General features: G+C 31.7%; 1 protein-coding gene across 3 annotated transcripts in view; it reads left to right on the forward strand.

The window, feature by feature from the left end:
- The window catches only part of LOC149571178 (protein ARV 2-like), a 150848-nt gene extending 149578 nt beyond the window's left edge, over nt 1-1270 (forward strand). For 2 of the 3 annotated variants that reach the window (XM_089812745.1, XM_089812747.1), the window contains 2 exons: nt 846-924; nt 1071-1270. In XM_089812745.1, coding sequence (XP_089668871.1) covers nt 846-924; nt 1071-1089 — 98 coding nt within the window. In that variant the 3' untranslated portion in view covers nt 1090-1270. The remainder of the gene's footprint in view (nt 1-845; nt 925-1070) is intronic. The other variant, XM_089812746.1, reaches the window with a different exon arrangement.
- Nucleotides 1271-19661: the final 18391 nt, after the last annotated feature.

The following is a 19661-nucleotide window of genomic DNA, read 5'->3' on the forward strand; positions in this document are numbered from 1 at the left end:
TATGTTGTGGATATCTTTTGATGCCTTTTGATTGTGGTTTTGGATATCATCACCCTTGTGTTGCTAAATTGAGTAAAAAATATTTTAGGTTAACCCCAAGGATCCAAATTTCAGGGTTGAATTTAAGCGAAAGCCTTTTTGACACGTTTTAGAAAAATTGTAGTTAATTTTGAAATTTGTTTGCCCAACAAATATAAAGTTGCCCTTGATGTTAATCCTAAAATTTAAATTAGTGATACGATTGTGATAGTAAATCTAATGCAGAATGTAAAGCAAGCCCTGATGTAACCTTAATTGAGTCTTGACCCAAAATATTGATGTGTACCCCAAAATCTTGTGTGACATCCTTACACAAAAAATGATGGAAATAAATTGTTCACTTATGCTTTTTGGATCAAATTTTGATAGTAGATCAGGTTTGTTTTTTTAAATATTAGTTTTTTCATGAGTAATAACATGCTCACAATAAGCTTCCTTGTCTCCTTCCATAAACTCCTAGTTCGAGAGTGTGTGTTCTTGTTTCAATTAGTGTGTTTTGTATTATTATGAATTGTAATTGTATACATTTTGATGCTTATGAATGTTATGTAGTTGGTAATAATGTTTTGACATTTTACAAGCTTTTATACTACATTTTGAATAAATTTGGTAAGTAAATAGATTTAGCCTCATTTTAATTGAGTGATTTTTGCTTTTTTTTTTCATGGACTATATTTGTTGTGTCTTGGATTGATTTTCTCTAATCTTAGTGTTTTATGACTAGTTTGTGCTTTTAGTTGATAAGTGCATTTTCTTTGTTAATCAATTAATGAAGCTTCAATTTTATGAACTTTATTATCTGTTAGTTATTACAAACTCAACAATGTTAGAGAGCATCGGGACAAGTTTTATCTGCCATTTAGCAAAGTTGATGACACAACACATGTAAGTTTGTGTTCTTTTACACTCGAAATAAAATTTAATTGAACTCAATAGAACTAGTATTATGTTGACAACGTTTGTAATTATAATGTAATTTTATTGACAATATGAATGCTTGATCTCAAGGTTTCTTATGTTTCTTACTTTAGGGGCTTACAAATCATTTGAAGATCAAAAGAGGCTGCTTAGTTGTACACTTCCAAGAGCACTTTCCTCTTAGCTAAGGATGATTGGAAATTACAAGATATAATTCTCTACTACTTTCTAAAACTAGTTATCAAACATTTTGTTCAATAGCAACTTCTTTGTTTATTAATAAAGTTTTGGCAATGAAGTTAGATTAACTCAATCATTTATCAACTTGGGCATTACCTTGTTCTATTGAAATATTTATTTCTAACATATTTGAAAACAATGCTACATTATAATTAATAATGTATTTAAGTAACTACATTTACTGAAAGTTTACCACAAAATATTTTAGATGAAAAAAGTTACTATCATTTTTGTAACTTAAATTATTTAAATTTAGTTGTTGTGAAACAAAAACAAAAACAAAACATAAAAATTACTACTTTAAGTTTTATTTAATTTTTCTTTAAACATCAAATACCAAATCATGACATTGCTCTAAACTATACTTTTCTTTTAGCTTTTACTAGATAAAGAACTAATAAGAAATTGATCAAGTCTCTTTGGCATTGAAAATCTGAAGCATACATTTTAAAGGCATAAAGCTCATGTGAATTCACAAATTTCTAGATAAAGAAATCGATTGTCTCTTTGACATCGAAAATCTTAAGCTTGAAATTAAAATACATAAAGCTCATACAAATTCACAACCTTATATACATAGTTCTGTTTTACATTGCATTTATTCCCTTAATATTGACAAAAACTCCTTACAAAGTAGTGGTTCTTTTTTCTGATTTCTTACATTCTTTATGCAATTGTTAAGAATTAACACTGGAGACAATATCTAGTCCCACAAGAGTTTGTGTTATTTACTTATCATATTGCTTTGAAATACCTCAAAACAAAAAAGAAGCTAAATAATAGGCATGCCAAGTGGGTCTCTTTCTTGTAGGGATATACCTCTATTCTGAAGCATAGGTCTGGAAAACAAAACCAAGTTATTGATGCCTTAAGCAGGTGCACTACACTATTAACCACCATGGAAATTGAAGTAATTGGTTTTGATGCTATTAACATTTTATATGAGACTAATGATGATTACTGGGAAATTGTAGAACAATTAAAGGCTTCATCTTTTGGTTTGTAGATCATGTGAAAGGTGTCTCTTTTATATAGGATGGTTATCTCTTTAAAGAGAAACAATGATGTATACCAGCTGGCTCTATGCAAGAAAATATTATTAGGGAATTTTATACTGGTGGACTATTTGGGCCCTTCGCAAAGGACAAGGCAATAAACTTAGTTGAAGATAAGTATTATTGGCCAAATGTGAAGAGGGATATCACTAAATATGTGGCAAGATGTAAAATCTGTCTAGTGGCTAAAGGACATTCACATAATATAGGCTTATACACGCCGTTGGCGTTACCCACTAAACCATGGACTACTTCAAGAGTATGGATTTTGTGTTGGGTTTTCCACACACTTAGTGAGGTAATGATTCTATTTTTGCAATTGTTAATCATTTTTCAAAGATGGTTCATTTTATTGCCTGCAAAAAGATCAATGATGCAATTAGTATAGCATAACTATTCTTCTCAAAAGTTGTTCGTTTACATGGTTTTCTAAATACCATTACGTCTGATAGAGATACTAAGTTGTTAAGTGATTTATGGAGGAAATTTGGGACCAAGTTACAATTTAATAATGCCTATCATCGTCAAACAGATGGGCAAACATAGGTAGTCAATAAGAGTACTAAAATATTGTTACGATGCATTGTTGTGGAGAAGCCCAAACAATGAGACTTGACACTAACTCGGGCAAAATTTGTTTATTATAGTTCTTTTAATAGTTCAAATCTCCTTTTCAGATTATCTATGGTAGGAACCCTCAAGGTGGTTCTAGATCTCATGCCACTACCATTAGGAGACAAAATTAGAGATAATGGAGTAGCTTTTGTTGAACACCTTCACCAACTCCAACAAGATGTCATACATAATTTACATGACAATAATGCGAGATAAAAGATTGCTACAGATGCTAGTAGAAGACAACAGATGCTTGTTGAAGGTCACTTGGTGATGATTTACTTGAGACGTTAGAGGTTCCCTAGTTGTAGATATCATAAATTGAAGTACCAAAAGAGATCATGGGTCCCATTAGGCCTGCGTGGGAATAAAGGCATTGAGTGGTTTGCATGTCCAAAAACACGATGCTCTTCAAATTTGTGGGCCAAAAAATGAGTCCAACAAGGCACGAGGAAATGAAAGCCACAAAATGCTGATGTGATCATAAACCCTCTACCAAATAAAGTTGCCTCGTTTATCAATCATACAACTTCCATACAAATTGCAGGTCTAGCAACATTCCCCCAAAAATGAAATTGCTGCCTTGTTTTGCATGCCTAGGTCAATAAGATTGGGGTGCAAATTATTTTTTGCCTCAAATTTCAACAACATCCAAACTTGACATATTTTATATGAAAATGGGGGTCTTTGAGTGCTTTGAGCTCAACAGTGATGTCCGTTTGGGCTCAAAGTGCTCCAAAAAATAGGTCCTCCCTATATCCAATACAAAATTCTATGAAAGCCATGAATCTGAAAAATTGATGCCAAAACCCTCACATATAGAATAGGGGCATGAAGATCTAGAGCTCTAATACCATGTTGAAGTTGAAGAAAGCTCAACCCCACAGCTCTCAAGAATCACCTACATGCAAACACTTGTCACAAACAGAGAGAAGCAAACACTATGGTAGCTGGAATTCCCCGATCCATAGATGAGACATTCTTGATGAGAAAAAAGAGAAAATTGTCATTATCAAAAGTGAATGAATGTTTATAATGAGAGATCGTCCTTGTGAAGGAGATTGAAAATCCTAAAAATGTCTAACCTAAATTTTCATAATAATTAATTATTAGATGCCTAAAGTTTAGCTTAACAAAATTAGAGTTAATTAGGAAATATCTAATTACTCTAACAAAAACATCTCTTTCATTTAAAGACTATTTTTCCATAGTTAATAGGTTGCCTCTAGCTCCTATCTTTGTATACAAGCCATTAGAAGAATCTAGTTTAACACAATATTTGAGCACAAATAGAACCCTAGTAATTGATGCTTTCCTTGGAAGTGTAATGACACTTCCCTAATCCATTGGGAATCTCTTGCGAATAGCTAGGTTCCCAAAATTGTAAAGGAAGATATGATAACTACACCCAAAAGTAAGTTGTAGTGAAGATTTATGTACATAGATCAGTTACTTGGTAAACAACACTTTATACATGAAATTGCCTTGGAAGATCCAAGGGTTGTTCTCTGATGTTAGCTTATTATATTTTTGAGGATCATTTTCTAGGATAAAGAAGCCCTTGATACAAGGGTGACTCCAGATTTATCACATACATGTTCTTTCCATTTCTTAGAAACTCAAGAGCTCCAATAGTATAACTTTGTACAAATATTTGTGAATCAACTTATTAAGGCAATATTGAGTAGGATGCATAGGCAAGAAATAGTGAATGGGAGGAGCAAACCATTCTTTATATTATTATATTTGTGGTTTCTTTGTCAATAATCAGAAAACATTAATAAAAAAACACCTTTTAAAAATATTCTTAATTTTTAATTTGAACTGCATTTGTTTTTATAATTAATATTATTTACAAAATATTAGTTTTAAAAATATATTTGCATGCTTATTTAAAATTATTTTCATTTAATTATTTTTTTATAATTAATGATTTATTAAAAGTGTGATTTAAGTTTTTGATGTTTTTTTCTATTTAAAAAAGATATATTTACTCTTGTTTAGTATGAATGTTTTTCATTGAGATTAACGTGTCAATCTTTGATTATGCTTAGTTTTTTCTTTTTCTTTTAGATAAGTATATAATTTCTTATTATCTAAAAAATCCTATCTTGTCTTAAATTTGGTCCAATGCTTCAATATAATATGATATATGCAAAATATAGAATATGATCAATGTATCCATTATATTTACTTTTGATACAAGAATTTGCAATTAATTAATTTAATTAATATTTTTCTAAAAAAGAATGAAATTAACTTAGCTCTAACCAAATACTAACAAAACAAAATTTATTATTAAAAAATTAATTGTAATATTATTAGATTGATGTTTTTTTAATTGATCAAAGTTGAACAATTAGATTTATTTATATTAGGGCCTCTCTAATAAAAAAAAAATAGTGATAATCAAGAATTAACCACCAAGAAGACATTCAAGGTCTTTTTAAGGATAAAATTGAGTTATATTTTGGGCATCAAGTGAGTGTTTACCAATGCACATTATAATAAACAAAAAGACAAGAAAATTCATTTCCTTAGTTGATTTTATTATAAATGCAAGAATTTGTACATAATTCATAAGCTTTTTAGTGTAATGTCAGAGGACAAAATATATCCCAAACAACTTTATTACAACAATGAAATTATTACAACTTTATTATCTTGACAAATATTATAGGTTTGTTTGTGGAATCTCACATTGCAATTTGGGAGACATCGTTGGCGATATACATCTTCTCTTTCACGAGGATGATCCTCCATTTTTGTGAGGGACATGGCCCTCTTGTCCATTCTCTACATGATCAGTCTTTGAAGGTTGATGTGATAATGGATCATTATGTACAATGGTTGGAGGGGATATATTTAGCTTCAGAGGAGACACCTAGTTTTTTGGAACATTTTCTACATCCATCCTCATTAGATCCCAACTTGCTCTTTTCATAGTTTTGGAAGGGGTAACCTTTGGTATTAACACGAGGACACTTGAGTGGCTTTCAAAGACACCATACATATTGAGGTTTTTTCCTAGATATTGGATATGTATCTCTTATACACCTGTGGTATTTTTCTTCCAAAGGGGAGGAATGGTGTTCAACATTCATGGACCTACTCTACATATAGATTGGAGCATCTATTACTAATGTACACAATCTATATTGAGGGGTAAGAGTTCTTTTTGACAAAAAGGCCAAGTATCGAGAATTTCAAATTGGTGATCTTGTCCTACTCTAGGACAAGAGGCGAGAACGAAAATGAATGCATGACAAGTTTGATTCTCTTTAGCGAGAACCTTTAACGATTCATTAGATTGCGGGTGAAAACAATTTCTGGCTTGCATATTGTGATGGAACACCAATGCCACTGCCCTACAGTGGAAAACATCTGAAACATTACGTTCAATAATTATCAGATTAGTACCCCTTATACATTACCTTGTATTTCTTATTCTCTCTTATAGGGAAAACTTTTCCTTATATGGGATTTCCCTCTCATACTTATTTCATATTTCTCTTATTTATTCATCTCTCCTCTTCTTTTTTTCTCCTAATCTTGTTTTTTGGGTTTTTTTTTTGAAAAGTATTATTTTGGAAAATATGTGGAGAAAATTATTAGCACTTAAAAGTTGTAGGAGCTATATGATTAGACTAATGAATTTAGGCTAATTAACAAGGCAGGCTTGTTAGTTGGAAAATAATGGGTTTAAGGTATGATCTAGGTCTAGTTTAGGATTAGAATTAATCAAGTTTAGGAGAATTAAGCAAGTGGAGGGAATAAATAAATAAAATTTATATAAAGAGGGATTTAAGGAGAAACGTGTAGTAAGTCAATTTTAATACATTAGGGGAAATGCATTTAAATTAGATTTCAATACATTTAAATTAGATTTTAATACATTAGGAAGTGAACTATTTTTTTTAAAAATGTGGTTGAACATAATAAATAAAAGTAATTAATTAAAATTAACTTAGTGCTAAGAGAGATATTAAATACATTAATATAAATATAAAGGGATAATTTTTATGTAGAATAAAACTAGTTTACATGTTTTATCATTATCTAACTATTATTTACTTTAATCTATAAGTAAATTTAAGCCAGGTTAGTTATATTTATTTAACTAACCTAAATTAACCCTTAAAATATTACTTTTGTTTACACTTTTTAAAATATAATTAGTCCATAGGCTCTTTATTGTGGGCATTGCCCAACACAATTTATACCATAAATTTTTACCTTGAAAAAATAAAACCTCATTCGAACATTCAATTTTCATTTTGTTAACTACACCCTTATAACAAAAAATTCTTCCCTTATCAATCAACACTGTAATCTTTTATAAACATTTTCTTTATTCACAGGATGACTTCCTATATGAATAGAAACTTTATCTTCTTACTTCTTATATATTAAATTCAAAATTAGTTATTATTCTCCTAATTTGGCACAACATGATATAAAGCTAATTATCATTGTGATATCACAAACAAGTAAAACATATTATAGAATATAGTATAAAAGATGAAAATTTACTTTTCATGAGATATTGAGATTTAAAAAATAATTGATGAGGTGTAGTAAACTAATAAGTTATTTAGTGTGTACATTACTCACTAAAATTAAATATTTCTCACATCTAAAAATAAATCCATTCATTTATCACTTAGTAAAAGTTCACTACATATAGAACCTCAAATTTTTTACATAAAAAATAAAGCTCCCTTTTTCATCTAAAAGACAAGGTTTTGACAACATGAAATTTTTTTTGACAACACAATAATTTGAAAAAAAAATTGTTTTGTAAGATGACATGGTGTCTACTCTTAAATATAAATATGTTAAAATGGGTAAAAATCACATCAACCCTCTTATAGTGCTGTGCCAAATGGATCATTGACTAGAGATAGTTAAAAAGGGGGGTCATTTGAGGTCAAAATGAAATAGTTACTAGTACCACCTATGGCAACATACCCTATGCTAAGGTATAAATTAATAAAACAATGTTTGGCATTGCCAATAAGAATTACTTACATTTGGTTGAATTGAAATTATTCACTTTCCTCATTATTCTCTTTCTTGAAGGAACTCAAAATCATTTTTTGTTTTGAATGGTAACCCTTAACTTCAAGACCAACCTCACTCCATGTCACACCTTAATTTCTAGTGGCTAAAGAGAGCTAATTAGAGCAAAATCCTTGAAAACAAGAGTCTTTTGCAAGATCTTAGTTGAAGTAGGGTAACAAACTATGATATCTAAAGGAGCATGAACTTGATTCAAATATTAAGTCAAATTGGGAGGAATGATGTCATGTTGAGGCCCAACTCTATCTCACCAAGATGGTTTTTTCAACACATGTTGAAGTGTCAACATGTTGTTTATGGCAATGGGATGTGAAATGGTCTATTCAAAAATATCTCTTGCATCTAAAGACTATTTTTCCATAGTTAATAGGTTTCCTCTAGCTCCTATCTTTGTAGACAAGTCATTAGCTAAATCTAGTTTAACACAATATTTGAGTATAAATAGAACCCTGGTAATTGATGTTTTCCTTGGAAGTGCAATGATACTTCCCTAAGCTAGTGGGAATATCTTTTAGATAGTTAGGTTCCCAAAATTGTAAAGGAAGATATGATAATTACACCCAAAAGTAAGTTGTAGTGAAGATTTATGTACATAGATAAATTACTTGGTAAACAACACTTTATACATAGGAAATCACCTTAGAAGATCCAAGGGTTGTTTTCCGATGTTAGCTTATTATCTTTTTGAGAATGAAATTCTAGGATAAAGAAGCTCTCAATACAAGGGTGAATCCATAATTATCACTTACATGTTCTTTCCACTTCTTAGAAACTCAAGAGCACCAATAGCACAACTCTATAGAAATCTTTGCCCGTATAAAACTTCCATAACTTCCATGTCCACAACAAAATCATCCAAGCTAACAACTAAGGTTTTGGATGAGTGGTATACAAGAAGTTGGGTATGGGATAAGAGTAAGTGAAAGAGCAAACCATTCTTTATATTATTATATTTGTGTTTTCTTTGTCAATAATCATAAAATATTAATAAAAAGAAACACATTTTAAAAATATTTTTAATTTTTGATTTGAACTACATTTATTTTTAGAATTAATATTATTTACAAAATGTTAATAAAAAAAAAACTATTTGCATGTTCATTTAAAATATTTGTGGTTTCGTTGTCAATAATCATAAAATATTAATGAAAAGAAACACATTTAAAAATATTTTTAATTTTTGCTTTGAACTATATTTATTTTTATAATTAATATTATTTACAAAATGTTAATTTAAAAAAAAAAAAACTATTTGCATGTTCATTTAAAATAATTTGCCTTTAGTTATCTTTTATATTCAATAATTTGTTTAAAGTGTGATTTTTTTTTTTTTTTTTGGATTGGTAAACGACCGAGGCCTTGATAATTTTATTAATATAAAGATAAAATACATCAGTTATCTCCATTCAAACGGGTATTGGTAGGAAAGAACGGAGAAGAAAACCACCACTCTTGCCTGAGACAAAAACATCCTATATTTTACAGATTAAAAGGGGCATACCCTAGTCAAGAACTAGATAAAATAAATCAAAATTTGTTATCAGCTTAGGGGGAGGAACCCCTGAACAAATACATGATACATAATTCAATAACCCATATATATTGACAAGAGCTGCTACGATCTTCCAATGGATACACATCCGCCTTATGTTGCCTTTCATTCCATACTTCAAAAAGCATACAATCTTTCTATGCTACTCAATGAAACATAGTTAGAAACAAGAAAAACTATATATAAATAAATGAAAGCATCCTTATGGCATCTCCAATTTATCCATGTCAGAAACCTATCAAGAAAACAAAGCCATCTAACAAATAATACTAATAGAGATTGACCTATATAGAATGGTCTGTTTAATTTAAAAGAGGACTCATATAAAAAGCTTAAACAGGGCTTTACCACAACGTCCAACATGACTTGATTGTTACTATACCAACAGAGGAGCCATGCAAGTTAATTTCAAATCATCCAAAAAATACATAGATATCTAATCTCCGGGAGCGCCCATCATTCAGAAGTCTTGATACAGAGAATAAGAAAGTCTATATACTTAGATTTGAATTGCAAATTAAGGACTCAATTAAAACCATAACCTAGAACAAAGAAAGTTAGTCTAGGTATGCCCAAATTGATTGCAATAGTAACTGGACCCAATTTGCAATTTTGAACTAGACTTATCCATATCAAAAGCAAACGAATGATTTGTCTTATTGAGAAACTCCTTAGAACAATAAGGATCAGATGTTAAGATACCGTCACACTACCAAATACAAGTTCCACCTCTCAAGAATTGTTATGCCTATCAGTCTACTAAGAAACATAGTAAAATAGGGGCCCTGATGGCATAGCTTCCCACATTAGGGTCACTCTTGTGCATCAAGATAGAGTAGAAATTCTCTCTTCTTATTAACCATCTTCTGAAAATATTACATTCGAGAGCTCACAATGATAACAGACTAATTTAATTTCATCTGGCCGAGTGAAGCCCAAACAATTCTGTCTTAGGTCTGATGATATGCATCAATGGGGTAGAGCTGAAACCCTTGTCTAAAACTCAGCTTTGATCACCATCTCTTTTTAAAATAATTTTCCTGCTAATCGAACCTAACCTATCAAAACACTAGCTTAGCCTATCTGAAGATACTAAATTGCTGCAGACAGCCAACAGGAACCAACTACCTTGCCCATCACAAGGAGCAGAACAGAGGAGTGGCATCAACATGAAGTGAGAGTGAATTTTAGACATTAGCTTAAATTAAAATTCAAACTACTATGTAGGAATATAAATTAATAGATGCCAATTACCATTCAAAACAATGGATTATGCCATCATACATTCCAAGTAAACAGGAGAAAATGAACGTATACAACCATTAATATGAACTATACTTTGTATATATAAGGTTTTAGATACATCTTATAAGAGAGTGAGTCTATTGTAATTACATACCAGAACTATGAACATCAGAGCCTATATAGACAAGGATATGTATTGTTCTATGTCTGATAGATTACATACCAATTATATCTATCATCCTATATTGCTTTTCTAATTCATCCGCTATAAGCCAAACCCTAACTATAAAATACCAAAACCTACAAAAAACCAGCTTCCACACCTCATTTCCAAACCACCATGATGACTTTGGTAATATCATTTGGGTTCTCAATCTGACAATCGAGAGGAGATTCAAAACCAGTCTTGGCCCTGCTAGATTTCTCTGAGTTAGGTGTGCAGAAATCAAGTGCCTCCAGATTGTCAAAGTTTACTCCCGATTGAATGTATGCCTTGGACAAGGTGAGGTAATCCATTAGCCAATCCCTGTTTCGGCTATGATACCTCGCCAGCGGAGCAAAAAGTGAATACTGGCCTCCATTTTTGGCCATTCTCGATAAAATGCCAAACTTTCTCGAATAATTAGTGACGGCCTCTGACTTATAGTGGCTAAATTAGGGTCTCCCATCAGTAAACTCATATACTTCTCTGGCACAGGGATGCAGATTTTATCATCAATACTCCCGATAGCTTTCTCCAGGTCCTTTCTCTAGGTTGGAACAAAGATATCAGAGCAAAGCCTTATAATGTCCTCATTATCCACCTTTGCCCTTTTCACACAGCCAATAAGGGACCCTATGATGTTGCTATTGGTCCTCCAGGTAAATTCATAGTTGAATACCCCTTCTCCTATGGCTCTACTGATGGCCAAATGAGACATGTTGTCAATGGGGTAAAGTATCATGTTCCAACGTTCTAGTTTGACATTTCCACGAAAAGCCATGGTTCATTCTCAGTAGCATGAAAGAGACAGATATTAGTTTCCATCTTTACAGAATCAGCGGTATTCTATAAAGAAGTCCAGAAGACCATATAAAGCCAAAAGAAGCCTCTAGAAGGTTGATTCGAATGTCATCCCATGATGCCACCTATTGGATCAGCATGATCTTGCCTTAACTTAAACATGGTGACTCCATCATTAACTTAACCCCATCCAACTAGGCATGTGAAAGATGAATTTCATGCCATCTCAATTCATGATGGAAAGAGAGTCTGAGGTTGCTATAAGCCCTATAATATATTTGAGATCTGTCCCTTAAATAAATTAATCGAAGCTATCTCTATCGATAGCCTAAACCAAGAAAGGAGCTAAGACACATCCGTGAAGAGCACTATATTCTCTACCTACGAATAAGTAACTATCAATATATATACGATCGGGACCAAGATCAATTAGCATTCTATAGATTAGTACCTTGGGGGGTGGCAATAAAATAAATAATGAGCACAATGAGAGGTTATGTATAAGAGAGATAAAATATATAAGATGGGGCAAGAAGATAAGAGAACAATGCGTAAGTTCTTAACCTAAGAAGGTAGAACAATATGTGTGTGTGTGTGTGTGTGTGTGTGTGTGTGTGTGTGTGTGTGTGTGTGTGTTTGTGTGTATGTGTGAATGTAAAATATGACTTAAATAGAGCGTATGCATGTAAAGGTAGAAACTAAATATATATTTTTATAAGCCTATATTTATGTCTGAATGTCAAAGAGAATATATATCTGTATGTATATATGAATGTATAGGTGTATATGAGAATATATATATATATATATATGTATGTATGTATGTATGTATGTATGTATGTATGTATACATACATATATATATACATACACATATATATATATACATACATATATGTATGTATATATATATGTATGTATATATATACATATATATATATATATATGTATATGTATATATATGTATGTATATGTATATATATACATACATATATATATATATATATACATACATATATATATATATACATACATATATGTATGTATATATATATATGTATGTATATATATATGTATGTATATATATATTTATATACATACATATATATATACATACATACATACATACATACATACATACATACATACATACATACATACATATATATATATACATACATACATACATACATATATATATATATATATAAAATATATGTATATAATATATGTATATATATATATATATGTAAACATATGTGTGTATATATATATATATATGTATATATACATATATATACATATGTATACATATATATATATATGTATACATATATATGTATACATATATATATGTATACACATATGTATACATATATATATATATACACATATGTATACATATATATGTATATATATATACACATATGTATACATATATATATATATATATATATATACACATATGTATACATATATATATATATATATATATATACATATGTATACATATATATACACACACACACATATATATATAAAATGATTGTTTATATAAGAATGGATAAGCCTAAATGAGTAATAAAGGACAATGTTATATATAGCTATTTAAATATATATATGAGAATATATATATATATATATATATATATATATATATATATATATATATATATATATATAGGGCAATATCCACCAGTGATAGCATCACATAGCGTCTGCAACCACCATGAGAGAGTCCAACGGGAAAGAGGGGGAGGAGGGCTAGACAGACCCAAGGAACCCCTCCATCATTCTACAGACGAGGAAGACAAGTCCTTAATAATAGTAGACTTGACCCCATTCGTCCCCAAGTTAGCTAATTTATCCGCTTTCTGATTACCTTCCCTAAAAATGTGACAAATCCTATATTCTGCTAGCTTGTCCAAGAGGGCTAGGACCTCTTCAAGCATGGTGTTAAGTACCTAGTTGGGTGTAGACCTTTTTCTAATAGCATTTAAGATGATTTGTGAATCTCCCTCAATGATGACTTTGGTTAACTTTAAAGTATGACATAATTGGAGACCTTGTTTCAAAGCTTCTAATTATGCTAGATTGTTCGAGGTAGGCTGAGTGGACATTGCTTTTTTGGCTATCCAATGGCCATCCTTGTCATTTATGATGCAACGAATACCTGCCTTTCCCAGATTACCTTGGGCTGCACTGTCAAAATTCAATTTGAACCACCCTTCTTGGGGAGGGGCCCATTTACAGTTTGCTCTAGCCTCCTTACTAGATTTCCAATACACCAGTGGGGGGTTAATCAATTTAAACCAGTTTTTCTGTATTTGCTCATCCCATATGGAGAAGGAACCTTCCTCTTTCTGGGATTTTCTGAGGTGCGAATTAGTGGTTTCCACAATACTAGCTTCAATTTTTGAAATTAGTTCTTCCGACCCTAATTCAAGGTTGCGAAAGATACACTGATTTCTTTCCTTCCAGATTTCCCATATTAGAATGGACGTGCATATGTTCCATAGTTTGTTGTATATGCCCTTGGTCTAGTCGGTGGGCCAACCCTTAAGCAGGTTAGGCAAAGAGTTCGAAAATGGAGTAGACCAACCCAACATGCTCCTAAGCCATTCCCAACGCTTTAGGGAGAAGGTACAACTGAAAAGAATATGATTAGTGTCTTCACTACTATTCTTGCACAAAAAACATCTAGACGGACCTTGTGTGCCTAGCTTCTTCAACCTATCCAAGGTTGAAATTCTATTTTGGAATGCCAACCATAAGAAGAAACATGCTTTTGGGAGACATGATGAGTCCCAACATAACTTGAGTGGAATCTCCACCTCATTCCATCTTTGGAAATTTAGGATAGCCCTATAACCCCCCCTTAACACTATAGTTACCATCATTAGAGGCTGCCCATATCAGTTCATCTTCTTTCTCAGATTGCCTTATCCTTCTCTCCTCTAACAAATTTTGGTAATAATTAATTAATTCGGTATCCATGTCTAAACCCTCCAAGGATTTCCACACCCATTTTGGAATCCCATCCTCATAGACTAAGGTTCTGTAATTGTTGACCCTGGTACCCCACAAAGAACTCAATTTTTCTTTGAGGTCCTTAATTGTGTGATGCCTGTGCAAAGGAGGATGACCATCCTATGAATCTTCCCAGAACAGTGCCTCATTGCCCTTCCCAATAGTCCAAGACAAATACTTAGAGAAAGATTGAAAAGTTCTAGCATTCTGACCCTTTTGGGGGTTGTTTGATCCTAAAGATAGAAAGAGGGTCTTTCTTATTTAGATATTTATTATATAATATCTTGGCCCATTTTTTATCTCTATTCTTATATAGATGCCAGATTAGTTTTGCCTCAAGGGCTTCATTTTGCCACTAAAGATTCTTGATCCCTAGCCCCCCCAAATTCTTGGGTTTGCAGATTTTCTCCCATTTAATAAGTGCCAATTTTTTGTCCTCTTCAAAATCCTTCCAAAGAAAATTCCACATTTTGGATTCAAATTTCTAAAGGTTCCTTTTGGACAAAGGCAGGCAAGATAATGGGAAGATTGGGATGGCAGATAATACTGATATGATCTTAGTACATTTTCCAGCTTTTGTTAACCATTTATCCTTCCAACCACCAAGCTTAGCCTCCATTTTCTCCAAGGTATTACTCCACACTTTGTCAGATTTTGATCTTTTTTCAAGGGTGATTCCCAAATATTTGTAGGGGAATCGACCTTTCTTATATCCCATGATATCGCAGATCTGCTATTCCATTGTAAGTTTCGTATTCAAGAAGTACATCTTAGATTTGTTCTCATTGACTTTTTGACCTGAAGCTTCCATATATGCTTTAATGATGGATTTAAGACCCAAGGCCTCATCTATCCTACTTCTGCCTAGCAATATCGAATCATCAGCATATTGCTGATGGGTGATATTGGGCATGTTCTGAGTAACCGAGATGCCTGATATTTTCTTTTTGTTGTATGCATCGGTCACTACTCTTCCAAAAGCTTCAACCATAATGATGAATAGGGAAGGGGATAGAGGCCCCCCTTGTTTGATACCTCTGGGAGTGTCAAAGAAGCCTTCTAGTGTTCCATTGATGAGAATCGAGATTTTAGGGGTTGATATGAATTTATAGATAAGGTTGATCCATTGGTGGAGAAGCCAAAGGCTTCCATAACTTTATAGAGGAATCTCCAATCCACCATATCATAAGCTTTTTGTATATCTAATTTTAGGTACATACTTGGCTCTTTATTCCTACTAGCAGAATGAATCGTCTCTTGGATGGTGATAATACCATCTAGGATGGATCTGCCTGACAGGAAACTTGTTTGTTCTTCTGAGATGTTTTTGGGTAGAATCTTCTTTAACCTTTTGGGTAAAATTTTAGAGAATATTTTGTACACAGTGTTGCAAAGCGCAATGGGTCTAAAATCTCCTGGGGTTTCTGGTTTTGACTTTTTGGGAATCAAGGTAATAAATGAGTGGTTAATTCCTGATAAGAGAGCACCCCCATTCCTAGATGCTTCAATTGCTTTCCAAAGGTCTATGCCTATGATATCCCAACATTTTTGATAAAAGAAAACTTGGAAGCCATCTGGGCCCAGGGATTTGTCTGGATTCATTTCAAAAACCACTAGTCTGACTTTTTCTAATGAGATGGGTTTATTTAACTCCTTGTTGTCTTCCATAGTGACCATCTTAGGTATTACTTTTAGTAACTTGTCCTGAGCTATTCTATTGGATCCTTCATAGTTGTTGAAAATATTCTAAAAATTTTTAATGAAGATTTTTGCTATTTCACTAGGTTTATCTGATACAATGCTCGTGTGATTTTTAATAGCCAATATTTTACTTTTAGATCTATTATATAAGGTAGAATTATGAAAGTATTTTGTGTTCTGGTCTCCCTCATCTAACCATTTCTCTCTATATTTTGGTCTCCAATAGACTTCTTCTTTGGTTAGGATATCCTCTTGCCTTGCCAGTAATTCTTTTTCTTGCATATAGCTATCATTATCCATCCCCTTTTTAATCACTTATGAGTTTAATTCCTTTAATTGATTTTCTATATCTAATTTTTCTTTGAATATATCATTAAAGTGTTCTTTGTTCCATCTGAGGATTCTTTCCTTAAGCTTCCTCATTTTGGCTACAAATACATACATCTTAGATCCTTCAAATTTATCCTGTGCCCACCATTCTTTGATTTTACTTATGAAATTCTCGTCCAAAAACCACATTTTCTCACATTTAAATGGCTTCCTGGTGGGTTTTTGTGGTTCTAAAAATTTGAATATGACTGGAAAGTGATCAGAGCCTGCAATAGGAAGCATGGATGAGTGAAAATTCAGATTCTTAGCATCAAGATTCCCTTTAATCATGAACCTATCTAATTTCTCTGCTATATATGCAAAATTTTGTCTCATATTGTTCCATGTATATATTCCATTACTAATTGGTATATCTATTAGGCTATGGGAGTCACACCAAGCCTTGAAATCCTTGGACGCTTGCGATAGATGTTGATTACCACCCATTTTTTCATTATTATTTAGAATTGTGTTGAAGTCTCCTCCTAATAGGAACAAATTACCTTTAAAATTATTTATAAAAGAGCCAATTTTTTCCCATACTAATCTCTTACCGAGATTGGTAATGGGCCCATAAATATAAATGATGATGAATTTATAATCTAATTTAGGAATCTCTTTTTTATCAAGTTTAGTTTCCTGGAAGTGAATAATTTCATAATCAAAAGAGTTGAGGTTAGTTTTTAATAACCTCTTTTTGCTAGGGGCATTAATTCACCTAGCATTCCATGACGTGATCCTCATTGCTCTTCAGGAAGGCACTTCCCCTTCCCAACATTGAAAATCTGATCAATTTTCTGTTGCTCTTTGCTATGCCCATCTATTTCTCTGAGTTCTTTTAATGATTTTTTGCCTCTTTTGCCCTTCATTTTGCCATAGATAGGGGATTTCATCCCTTCTTGATTCATCTGAATTCCTAGTTGATCTAGGTTAGCTTCCACCATTTTGGCATCACCAAATATATTTTTAGGGTTACATTCTTTTTCTTCATGAACCCGTTCTTTTATCATTTGACATACCGTATCAAAATGGTTTTCCAAATCTGGATCTGTTCCCACTATGCCATTATTGCTGTCATTTTTGTCCTTATGCTCCTTCTACTCAACTTGTTCCCTTAGTTGTGATTGCCTTATGTTATGATCCTCCCTTTCAATTCTTAACAAATCTTTCCTTAAATCTTCGTACGTGTAGTTCTTCCCTCCCAGTTTGAGAATTTCTTTAATTAATTCCTCTTTTTGGGCATTTGTACTATCTTCAATGTTTTCCTCACAAAAGACCTGTACCAGCTGATCTATTAGGAAGTTCAGCCTATCTTTTTCAGTGGGGTGACCGTAAGAAGTTGGGTTGCAATTCTACGAAAGTCATATCCGTGAAATTGTACTTCTAAAAAATGGGTACCCGATTTTTAAAAAATTGGGTAGCCATTTCTAAAATTAAGCTTCAGGCACTCGAGCTGAATTTCAAAAATTGGGTACCCAATATTTAAAAGCGGATCAGGTGCCCGAGGTGCTCAAATATCAGGCGCTCGACTTTTTAAAAATCGGGTACTCAATTTTTAAAAATTGGGTACTCGATTTGTAAGACTTTATTTAACCTCTTTTTTGGCATTTTTGAGGTCATTTTCATGACCTCAAAAATAGGAGCCCGATTAGAGATACACACAGGAGCCTGATTTTCAGCCCTACCGACCACCCCCTTGCTGCTAGTTTTTGATACACCAGGTATTTTAATACGTTTTATACTATTTTACTTTATTTTTTTTAATTTTCAATTTAATATGTATGTTAATTTATTGTTTTTTTTCATTTTTTATATACATAAAATTGTAAATTTACATTGTTAATGAGTAGATGTTTAAATTTTTGTATTTGTTAATTAAAATATAGTTTCGTAAATGTTTATTTTAAAAATTATTATTTTAGATGTTTTGAAATGTATTTAATTTATGTATTTATTACAATGTTGAATGATTAGGTTATATGTAAATTCATTGTTTAAACATGTAATTTTACAAATAAATATAACCTCGACCTAGAACCATATAACCTCAACCTGAATTCATTGTTTAAACTATAATCTCGACCTAACCATATAAATAAAACCCTAAACATATATAACTAAGTACTTAATCACATAACAGCCCGCCAAGGGATCCAAACAAAAAACTTCTAGTATTTAAAATGATTTTACTTAAATTGTATTGTACTTTGTTTCATGGCTCGAAAATGGATGATGTAAACTATTTTATAAATGTATATTCTTTTAGCCTTTCATACCCTATGACATGTACAGTGGATGATTGTGCATTCCGAATTAATTTGCCAGTGACATTAAGAACAAATGTATATATAAATTATTTAAATGGATTGAACTGAAGTAGTTAATATTTTTTCATGTGGATGTGTTATTTATTTTACTTTTAGTGTACTTATAATTATTTAAAAATGAAATGTAAATGTGCTCATTAAGGAATGCAATCTCTCATGTTTTTTATAAATGTAAATTATTGTATGTATGTTATTGCTTGCTTAGTAAAACTTTTGATTAGTTCTTTGGATCCCTTGGCTAGGCGTCATTTAGGATTAACTATAATGTCAATTTTTATTGAATTTAACTCTAATCATAACCCTTACTATCATCTTAACCTTAATCTTAATTTTCTAAAACCTACACCAGGTAATATATAAATAATTAAATAACTTTCCTATCTTACCTTGAGTACTAATTTTATAAATGTCAAACCCTACAATTGTAACCTTATTTATGATTTAAACTAAATTATCCTAGAGGAGCATCATATCTACATCTACATG

This window comes from Cupressus sempervirens, chromosome 2 (genome assembly GCF_028749045.1).
Source record: "Cupressus sempervirens isolate cs-2001-9-10 chromosome 2, ASM2874904v1, whole genome shotgun sequence".
NCBI classification, from domain to species: Eukaryota; Viridiplantae; Streptophyta; class Pinopsida; order Cupressales; family Cupressaceae; genus Cupressus; species Cupressus sempervirens.